General features: G+C 46.0%; 2 protein-coding genes across 2 annotated transcripts; one reads left to right on the top strand and one right to left on the bottom strand.

The window, feature by feature from the left end:
- Positions 1–4,094: 4,094 nt before the first annotated feature.
- On the top strand, positions 4,095–4,358 carry Pmar_PMAR018986 (conserved hypothetical protein; the record flags this gene model as incomplete). Its single annotated transcript, XM_002778768.1, has 1 exon — positions 4,095–4,358. A coding segment is annotated over one exon (264 nt), but the record flags the coding sequence as incomplete, so codon positions are not given.
- Positions 4,359–8,196: 3,838 nt separating this feature from the next.
- On the bottom strand, positions 8,197–9,400 carry Pmar_PMAR018985 (conserved hypothetical protein; the record flags this gene model as incomplete). The annotated part of the gene is made up of 5 exons (XM_002778767.1): positions 8,197–8,285; positions 8,326–8,419; positions 8,748–8,917; positions 8,967–9,046; positions 9,264–9,400. The coding sequence occupies 5 exons, from the start codon at positions 9,398–9,400 to the stop codon at positions 8,197–8,199; spliced, it is 570 nt and encodes a 189-aa protein (XP_002778813.1).
- Between the last annotated feature and the right edge of the window lie 2,255 nt (positions 9,401–11,655).

Genomic DNA, 11,655 nt, shown 5'->3' with positions numbered 1-11,655 from the left:
GGGTAGCAGTTATGATGAAGTGGGGAGTCTCCATAACGACTGTGGTCTCGGAAGGTGAGGGTGCCTCAGTGAGATTGGTCTTCTCAGATTTACTAGCTCGTAGATTATCTCGCCCGGTAGTATCTGAATTCTGCAAGACGAATGATGAATCCGAGGCTGTTGTGAGACTTAGCTCGACCGCAGAGCCTGATGCACCATCGTCATCGGGATGCTGTACAGGGGGAATTTCCCCAACAATAACCAGCTTCTGGATGACAGGGTTGTAGTAGAACCCCTTAGAATTTTGCAAGTCGGAGCCGAATACGAATTGGAATGGTTCGGGTAGACGAGGGGAGACCAGGAAGGTGGAGTTGATCTCGATGTCGGTGCTATCCGCGAACCGCCATGTAAGTGTAACAGTTGCATGATACATAATGCATTCGCCATTCATAATGTAGGCTGTGTAGGGCACGTCTAGATACTTCATAGGTAGACCAAGTTCGGCGACAAGCTTATGAGAGATCATGCTCTCATAACTGCCTGTGTCGATCAACGCAACATACTTCTCACTTGACGTAGCATTGTGATCTGGTAGTGTGACCAGGCAATGTGGGGTCTTGTGCAGGCTGAACTGTGCCATAGTAGTAGTTGTAGGTTGCGGAGTGGGCACTGTAGTCAAAGTATTAGTAGCATACGATGAATTGCCCGTGCCTGTTGTAGCTGATTGTGTCGTTGCATGAGAGTACTTGCATTTGTCGCCGAAGATGCAGGTTCCAGCTTTGAACTTCCTGCAGGGCTCCCGAACCGTTGTAGTAGTGGCGGGTTCAGCTGGGGGCATTGACGTAGTGGTAGTAATTGCAGTAGTAGTAGGTAGGGTTGCATGTAGAAATTTACATCGAGTGCCATAGGTACATCGACCTTGAAGGTTGAGACGACATATGTTAGTTGGCGAGTGCTGTGTAGGTGCACTCTGACTCCCTTGTTTGTAACCACTAGATTCTTCATAAGAGATACACCAATCCACCATGACATTGAGGGGGGTAGTTGCTTGAGGGTGTATTTGTAGGAGTGGTTGTCGCAGCCAAACTGGAAGACCATCTAGGAAGGCTCGACGTAAAGCCGTAAGGGGTATCTCATGGTTGAGATAGCGTGCATGTTGTTGCAAATTTACAATGATGCTGTGTAGGGCTTCGACATTCTTAAAAGTAGTGTGGTTGATATCTCGGAGCTGAGCATAGATCTTATCCACGTTGTTAGTGATAGACCAACGGTTGTTAAACCAATGCTCTGCGGACTGGAGTCGATCGAGTATGGTAGCATCGGAGGCGATGTTCTTGGCTAGGTAGTTATCAAGCTCTCGGGCTTGAATTTGCTGCATACATACCGTAGTCAAATATCTCCAAGTATCCATCTCGCTGAGCGCTGCCAGTCGAGCAGACTCGGCTACTCTATAGAGGAAGGCTGTGGCTGGACGCTTGTCCGAGGTGCCTTGCCATACCTTGCCGTCTGGTGGTTGGAGGCGTAGAACTCCTGCTAGAGACTTAGCGTCCTCAGTTGTGCTTGTTGTAGTCGCAGATGCTAGAATGGATGTTGAGGTCGATTCAGACGAGTAGACCGAAGAAGACCGGTGACGATTAGCCTTGGCTTGCTTGAGGAGGCGTAGGCAATCTACCTTATGTTGCAATGTAGCGTCCTCGGGAAGTGCTTCCTCGATGTCCTTAACGCTGACGAACTCTAAATCAGATACATCCTTGAGCTTAAGGGTCGTAAGGAGTGTACTGTAGGGTCCAAGGCCAACGGGTTCTCCACCAGCTGTTGGGGTTCCAACCATACTAGCAACGCGACGAGGTGAGGATATATGTGAGCTGCACTTAGATCTACTTTTACGCTATTGTGCTATGTATCGATCAGGCTATGGGCGTTAGCGGAATATACAAAGAGCGGAGCGGAGAGTGAAGACTCCTTACAAGAAAGGATACCGAAGACGGTGATATTGCCGCCATGCACCACAAAGGACAAATTGATTAGTTACGCCAAGGAATGCATAGCTGGTTTATATCAGTGTGCCGGACAACGAGTCAAAGAGGCATATTTAGAAGTTTGCCTTCGTGAACTTGATTGGCAATTTGGGCAAAGTGCACGGGAGCATTTTGAGGTTTCCTGGAGAAAGGAGGAGACACTGGGTGCCTTTCATCACGAATGTCCTCTGGCTCTAGCTCGAGAGGAGGAGAAGCGACAGTCCGTTGCAGCAAGACCCTGGTACAACAACGCAGCAGAATCAATCTTTTCGAAATTTCATGGTTCTTTCGTCGAGCGATCTCGGACGATAGCGTTAGGGGGTCAGAAAGGGCTCATCAGGGAGGTAGGGAGTTATCTGTCTGTCTGTGGCGTGACTAATCGTAACGGTCTAGTGACAAGTGCATCCATGGGCCATATGGAGACAGCTCACGCGGCGATGGAGGCTAAAGCGTTAATTCGCCTTCAACAGCTGACGGAAGAGGGAGCGAACGAGAAAAGTAGAATTTGTGAGGAAGTGAACGTTGGAGACAATTTACCGCAAGGCTATAGAGTCTTCTGCATAACCAGCTCGCAGAGGGAACCCCTAGCTAGAGGAGAAGCCATGAAAAGAGTGGAGCTAGCTTTGGGGAGGTGGGACGGGCATGGGGCCGGATCGGTGGTCGCCTTTAACAAGAGAATACTTCAAGTACATCTGGTGGTAGTGCCTCCAACCGTGTGTGGCGTGCAGTAGAGAGCCCTCTGCAGTTGCGCAGGGTTCGCGAAATTCTCGCAGTGCCATCACAGCGTCATGGCTGGACGTTTAGTTGCGCACAGGGATGGGGAGAATAGTATTCCAACAACTGTGAGGGTAGTCAATATGCCGCAAGTGAACTGGGCAGGAAGACCACATAAAAGCCGAGGGCCTTTATCGAAGCACCCGAGCGACATTAGAATGGAAGGATCGCCTGTGGTTAGCAGGAGAGCGAAATACATGGAAGGAGCAAACATAGGCGGAGGTATGTAACGATGAATCACAAACAGTACCCTAGCAACGAAGATGGCATGCGGTTAGGTTCATCATGCTCAGCAGGCGGAGAGTATGCTCAACAAAATGAAATTCTGCCAGATTGGCAACTATTAGAATACTCAGCAGCAGAAGAGGCAGTTCGGGGCAACAAGTTGCCTTTGTGGTCTCCTGGTAAGTTGACGAACATCAGCAGCGTTCCAGTGTCTCATCCCAGGAGAAGCCTTCATCCCACGAGTGGAAGATGACACACCGGAGGAAGGAAGGATACTGCAATCACACAATCCTGCAACGCTTGTCTCGCTTATTGGTGAGCCGGCGGATGAGGAGAATGTCACAGAAGCCAATGGATTTAATACTTAGATCCACACTCCGCTGTAGAAGAGGATGTTAGCATGATCGTTAGTTCAGATTTAGCACTGAGTAAGGAGCGGGCTAGGCAGAGTCGGTAAATACAGCTATCTTCTTTTTCCTCTCAGGCAAGCCTTCAAGACGCCCGCCGCTTCAAGCGAACCCTTCTATAACCGACAGTTCTGAGCGTCGTACGAAGAAACTCCGAGCACTTGCCTCATCGATCAGAGCGACAGACGCAGGTAGTATTGAGCCTAACGACCGAATGAATGATATATTATCGATCATTGCGTGTTGTAGTGCTGCAATTAGATAACGGCAGGAGAATGTCGAAGCGTATCAGAAGGACCCCTCCTCGGTTCAAAAATTTCGTTAGATTGTGAATCACAATCTGTGATTTCTGACGGTCAGCTATTTACCAGCAAGATAGAATTCGAGCTAGTAGCTTCATGCACCTTAAAAAATAACCCCAATAAGATTTTGTGTCGTGTTGGTCTCAATTCAGTGGACTCTGCAGTGATACGAGTGTTGTCGACGTAAGGTAATTACTCTTATCCGCGTAATGACTCTTATTCAAGTGATGTCTCTTATTCAAGTTTTTTAAAGGAAACCCTCACTGCAAGTGAGAATCCCAACTCGAAACCCGACGGAAAACCGGAAACCCGATGCCTCTTATCCGAGTAATGACTCTTATTGAAGTGAGGGCTCTTATTCAAGTTCTTTAAAAAAACCCTCACTGCAGGTGAAATCCCGACTGAAACCCGAGGGGAAGCCAGAAACCCGACGGGAAGCCAGAAACCCGACGGGAAGCCAGAAACCCGAGGGGAAGCCAGAAACCCGACGGGAAGCCAGAAACCCGAGGGGAAGCCAGAAACCCGACGGGAAGCCAGAAACCCGAGGGGAAGCCAGAAACCCGACGGGAAGCCAGAAACCCGAGGGGAAGCCAGAAACCCGACGGGAAGCCAGAAACCCGACGGCTCTTACCTAGGAGATGGGCCTTATCCAAGTGATGGTTCTGATCCTTGAGGATTGTCAAAATTCCTTGAGAGTTGTCAAATGGGCGAGCGCGAAAAAATGAGGGCGAGCGAGAAAAACGTCCTTGAGAGATCGCAAAGTTCCTTGAGTAAATGAATTTACCCCGGTCCAAGACATAACGATGGCGATGAGAGAAATAGACTAGGTACGCGTGGACACATGGACGAGACCATTGCACGCCGTCTGGGGGGGTCCTTGGCAGCTGCTCGCAATAAGTACCTGCACAGCATGACTGACAGAAGAGCACCCGAAAACGTTTTTGCCGCTTCCTCCACCAAGTCATTCCAGTATGGTAGAACCATCGGAGATGTGAGCGCCAACGACGGCGAGCGATGGCCCAAGGTACCCCCCAGCGAGACCTGAAGAAGCCACATGTGGGAAGAGTCATAGAATGGCGTAGATGATCCACTACGCATTTCAATGTGCAAGTTTGACAAGCGAGCATGACGGAATAGAAGGCAAGTAGTTGAGTTATCGTATAGCAGCTCCGCCGTGAATCTGTTGAGGAGACAGCCGAACCCCAGGGTTAGTCCATTGCCGACAACACCTGGGCCGATCTCTCATATTGTTTAATTGTACGCGTGCATGAGATAACGTCGTGACAGTAAGGGGGAAACAGCAGTATTCAGCTGTGACGAAGGATGACCTGAATGTGGTCATCACGGTGAACTCCCAGAGCTCCCTTCCACAGGTCGAGCGGGTTGTGGACAGTGAGGATTTTTTCATCGTGATCAAGGATGATAACCGAAGACACACGGTAGCTATCCAGGACTCGAGGTCTTCACCTTCGGAGATGCCAGCAAGGTGATAGCCTGTCGTCACCACTGCCACAGTGCCACTTGAGTCAAGTCCCGTGGCAGTGTGGAAAGTGATGCTATTCGAGCGTCTCGCGTTATTCTGATCATTTTCGCCGTAGGACCTCGAGACTTCTTCAGCACTCTAGTTTTTCTCTATTTATTTGCGATCCCTTCGCGCACAATACAATAGTTATGACCGGCGAATGTATCCCATCAAGCTCAAGGCAAGAGGGCTTTGTTCTCGTTGAGAATCGGCAATGCGAGCGATTTGCCTACTTTGTCGAATACGGAACGGTTCAGTAATGCTCAGTAACCTTCAGTGTTGTCAAATGACCGATAGAATCTCACCCGCTGGAAGGCCGACTGGACAACACAACTCCAATGTACACACACGAAACAGGGTGAGTCAAGACATATAGTTATTAAATAGCACATTTATATTCCCACGACCTGTATCACACACCACATTTCGGCACATAACTCTTCTAAGTCGATCGATATATGATTCATCAGGAGGGCTTCTATTCGATGTTTGCAGCCGTATCGAGAGCTCCAAAAGCAGCAGGGAAACCCTCAGGGGCCGGATACGAAATAGGTGCGATCCTCAATAACCAATGATCTTCTCTGGTCAACGAGCAGTGCTCGCTCTCCATCTCTCAGTCGCGGTCAATCGATCATCGCCGACCAAATCGACACCTCCATACAGCCTGAGTGCTATCGACGAGAAATGGCGTTTGTTTATGCATTCATGATCGATGTGTATCAATGACAGAATCATATTCGAGATAGTCTTCCTGTATTCACTCCAGCATTGAGTTATAATAGGTCACACCAGAGGAACATCATAACAAATACACGAGTTTCGTCTCAAATGGAGTAACCAGGAATCGAACCCGCGACCTACACGTTGGCAATCAACAGTACATCCGTAGTCTCCTTTCACGATCACTAACGCTATCATGCAATACCAATAACACTTTGAACAAGACCATCCACATTTAAACTAACTGCTTCAACTCTCGAGTTGCAGACTGATCGAACCGACGAGTCTCGTCTTTGCAATACCCTCTCACTATTGCCGCCCGCATCAATTCCGCTGCACCACATTCCAGTCTGATGCGTCAATGGACAACCGCTGACTTGGCAAGAGCCAGTACATCCCGTCGTGGCTCGAACAATATCAACATATTTTTCTCACATAACATCTTTGTACGTTTTTACCACGAATACAAACTATTAACACCGTGTTTCTCCAACACCAAAACTTGTCCAACTGAATTGAAACAGAAAAAAAGCACACGGATGAACGTTTGACGTTCACATGAGCTGTGAAAAAACAGAATTCCGATCTCTCCTTATACTTCTACTTCTCTTTCAACTTTGACTTCAGCGCTGGAGGATATTTCGCGTACCTGCATCCACGATCAAGTCGAATATAAGGGACGTGCCTTACATGTAAGTAGCAAGTAGAGTCACTGGCATCGCCATACAGACTTCTGTTCTCAACGGAGCATTCACCAAAACACTCCGAAGGATCGCTGTAATGATAATACCACCAATTATCGAGAAACCCTTGTGCACCTGATATTTGAGAAATTGGGGAAAAACAACTAAGTCAAATTCCAGTCACATTTCCATTTGCACAAAACCCCCAAACGATATTCTGTCTCTCTTGACCAAGACGAGCATAAGCTGCAATATGTGACTCCAGAATGGACTCTGGATGTAGGTACGAAAATCACGTATATATGTTCATATATGAATTCACATACACACACTGTATGAGAATATGTACAATTTTAGTGTGCACATGAACTTTACCAGTCACTGACGATTCAGCCATCATTCGACCTACAAAAGAACATCAATATAAATTCTTGCAATATAAACTGAACCCGAAACTCTATTATAATTTCCAATTTCCCCCGAGTAAAATCCCTAACCTAATTACACTGCCAGCATGTTTCGTGACTTGTCCAACGACAATACCGCCTATTGCTTGAGTAACTAATGACAACAGTAACTTCTCATCTACCTCTACAGGGCATATCACAAATTGGTAATAATGAAATCCCCGCGACGAAATTGGGACGTAGCATAGGAACTTCCCCGTGAACTACAGTCTCGACAACAATGATCAGAATTGCTGAATACATCGCTAGTTCTCCAGAAAGAAGGTAACTGAGAAAAAACGTCACGCGCCACGAAATTCAGTACACATGAGCATTCAAAAAAGCATTCCCAAACTCCTCCTCGATAACAGTGAAAAAATCTTGAAAAATTTTCTAATAAAAAATCCCCAAAAATTTCATACCATATTTTTCCATCACGAAAATCACATTCTTTTCACAACATTATTCCTGTAAAACAATATCATAATTGCATATTTTCGTTAAATGAAATTAAGCATTATATTCCCGTACTACCTATTGCGATGATACGACCTCAATGCGAGCTCCGTAATAGCAGCTCCCACTCCCGACAAGAAACTCGCTGATATAACCTTATTATAAATGAACAGTCCCGATGAATAAATGGAGTTGTATCAGCAGCCCGTGATTCCCTATACCATAATGAGAGTGTAAGGGCACATCTAGAGGTTCAATCTGCACGTCAACACATGAAAGCGTCTTAAGTGAGGCGCGCGCTAATTACACAGAGACGCGACAGATGAAACTAATGTTGCACGAGATGCCTCAAGGATTTCACCAACCTAATGTAAGGAATCCACACTTCTATGCTGGGCTCGACAGTATCCTCACAAAGTCGAGAATACAGCGTTTATCAACGGCAACTATCACGATCATGTGAATGCTACGCTATAAATATGCGTCTATTTTAACAACTACAGAGTTAACCACATCTTAATACGAGCTTTCGATATAACCTTGTAATTTCCATACATCTATCTACACTACGGGCGATCTGAAAACTCCATTTCGTGTAGTAGCACTACTGCTCAAACAATTATTCATATCAACTTGAAATCTTGTACATAAAACCACCGATAAGCTACTCAAATATGGGTGACAATATTACAGCTAACATTCCTAACGTGAGGTTCTTCTCATCGTATTCATCATTCAATCCAGTTTGCTCACCTACTGCAAACATACTGCTATAATCTCAAACTATTACTACCAATAGATATCAACACAGCAGACATGAATAACATTGATAAGGCCAAAACCTGCACAGAACTCTGCCCTCTGCCAAGTAAGAAGTACGTGAGAACCTGATGCGACCCATACCACAATTCCCATTGAATTTCGTGGCGCGTGAAAATTATCGCTCATGTTGTTCACCACAGCCAATTAAAGTATGAATATATACTGTGATTGTGAATACCACAATCAAATTAATAGTCAACAATTTCTATTCTGATCGAACCAATAGCCCAATTGCGCTTGATTATTATAATAGCAACATAAGCGAGCTATGACAGTACTAGCTTTAAAAACCAACCACACCAGATTTTATATTCTCTATTCCTAGGTTCAGCATGTTCTACCATAACACACTATCACTGAAAACACCAAGTCAATAATCTTCCCAAGTATTACCGCAGTCCATAACAACTTAGTTTGGTTAACCAAGTTGAACACTAGTGGGTCGAGATTACGATAGGCCGTTTGTATGCATACATTCTGTGCAGCATATGTAGCCGCAGGCAGGGCCGCAACAGCTAAGCTCGAGAGTGGCCGCCAGCTCTTGATACACTCAATGATCGATCCTGAAATAAATGGGAATTAGGGAGAGGGAAAAATTCTGGGGGATGTCACCTTCGAGCATCATGAACAGAACTGCAAACATAAGTTTGAATATTTCTACCAGCAAAACCACAGTAGTAGCGTTGAGCGAACTGAAAGAGTCAATGAGAATATATATGATACTAAAATATGGCGGTTAGTTTATTCTTGTATTCAATTGATTTTTCATCATATTTCTTATGAACTTTTCATGAACTTTTCAATTATGAACTTTTCAATTATTTCTTCATTTCTCTTCAACCATATGCTCATATTGACGAGTACGATTGTAGAGAATATTAAACTAGACCCAAGATATGGAATTCTTACTTGTCAATGAAGTGTGCCTGTAGATGGGGTTGACAACCAAACTGTAGTGCTAGTAAAACCATGAAGAAAAGTCCTTTCAACGTTATGCCATCTGATCGAGGTATCTTAGACGAGGACTCAGCATCGTATTCTGTCATATGCGAGAGAAAAAACCCGAAAAAAACTTAATCGTACAACATGAAAATAGTAACAGCCAAAACCGAAGAGTAAATAAACCTCAGGTTCCCACTCTCACGTTCTTCTCCACCACTATGTACCATTTACAATTCAGTTGCACAGACTCCCCGGCTTCCATCCGCTTCTACTCGTCCGAACGGGGACGTCCAGACGGTGTCACTAAATTTGATGTCCTAGATCACTAAAAGCAGCACAATCCTACCCGCCCTCTTGCACTCTTACGCTCACTTGTCAACTCCTTAACACATTGGCAAAAACACACATATAGTCGTACTTGAAAGGAAACCCTAGATGTGAGGGGACAACAGCATGAATCTCAGTCGGGTTTTGGGCGTTGGGCGGAGCGACTCACATTGCGCTTTGAAAGACTAAGTGTGACCCTTTAAGGGTCACCCTTACGACCGCCAGATGGTTGTAAATTGCGCGTGTCGCATGCGACTGAATCATTTGTGACAAGCGCAATTCTAGGAAGCCACATTGTCCGGAATTCAATAGACGCTACCAGACTCCGACCTATAGGCATCCAAAAATTCAGATTGCCGGGACAGCGAGAAAAATGGAGGACTCAACGCATGGTGGAGTAATAGAATACATGAATAATGCATCAGCATCATGCATGTGTGAATAGTGTATTAATACTGACGATTTATTCGCTTCCTAGTCATCTAAGTTGGGATATCTGAGTATTGATCCGCAGACCTTTGCATTCCTAGTCATATGATTAAACCACTCGGCCAAATGGATCATACAAATTCCTAAAAGTTTTGTTTATCTATTAGAAGGGGTTTAATCGTCCGAGACCTAGACGCGGGTGCTGAAAGCTTCAGGACCCGCGTCTAGGTCTCGGCTTCAGGCTGAAGCCGAGAGGAACAGATGTTCCGAGCCATTGGAAGGACCCCTTAGCCTAATTCTAGTACGAGTGCGAGACATATCGAGACTCCGTACGCACGGTTACCGTACTACGGTACAATGGTACACTATCTTACTATGTGGCCATTGCGGGTCAACGGGCGCTCAAATGGGTCGGATATGCAGATAACTCTATACTTACGTATGCTAACGATTGCTCAATCTCACCGGATCAGCGACGGATTACTATGGCAGTCGTTGGGGTCTCTAAAGGATATTGGACCGACGATTCATGTCATCATCCTCTGATCTTCCTGGATGTTCTCACTCCCAGCCTAACCAGATACTTGACAAACCTGAGCTGATAAAATGTTGCGACTCATCCATGCAGATCCATTGCTATCAGCTACCTGCATGAACATGCATTCTCGAACACTTACCGTCGCTCTAATATTCCTTCTACGAAGTTCGTAGTACGAACGATCCTTGTGCATTTCAGTAGTCTCACTCTCCCCGAGGAATGTACCGTGTGAGCGTGACATCATAATCCTTGCTGGCTCCACCATTGGTGAGATAGACTGGAGCAACGTAACTCTGGATCCTCCAGTGGGCCCGCTTCCCATTGAAGCTGATTTTGATTCGAGCGGGATCGTTATCAATCCTCCGGTTGCATCGACGACCACTCGAAAGTTTCCAGTGGAAACCAGTTAGACTGGACTGGGATGACCATCGATACCCAGTCAAACTGGCCGCCGTGGGGGGACGGTGATAGTCTCTGGCTCCGGGAGTCATGCCCCTCAGGGTCTCTTGACAAGGCATTGAATACCACAGTAGAAGCTGAAAGAGACGGTCTTCCACTCAGCGGCTTAATTGACCCTCTGTGCTGGGAATGAACCGAAATTTTTACAGCGTCATCATAACATCGTCATATCATGAGTCATAAAGAATCTCATCATCATGCAGAACCGCTCAAGTATCTCTAAGGCAATATTGATGTTGAGATGGGCTGATCTAACATTTTTGAAGCCTGTAAGTTGGGGGGGGGGGGGGGGTTCAGTTTCTTCCCGCCCTAACATTTCCCCCCCTAACAGTGATGTCGTTCCACAATCCCCTAAATTGTGCTCGCATTGAATGCGAGCACGTGTTTACATGTCGGACATAGTCATTACCGATGACTATGCTGATGGCTCGTGTGCATCAGCAATATGTACAACATTCTACATATCTCAGGCAAATGGCACTATTACACAGTGATCCACTCTTGGTCATCGAACAAGCGATGGCCATGCCTAACATCGACATCTTCGATGTTCCCGAAGAGTGTATGGGCCGAAAGTGCAAACGGAGAAAGATGTTAGTGTACTTC

This window comes from Perkinsus marinus (assembly GCF_000006405.1).
Source record: "Perkinsus marinus ATCC 50983 genomic scaffold scf_1104296948168, whole genome shotgun sequence".
Lineage (NCBI taxonomy): Eukaryota > Perkinsozoa > Perkinsida > Perkinsidae > Perkinsus > Perkinsus marinus.
This window is presented reverse-complemented; position numbering and strand designations above follow the sequence as displayed.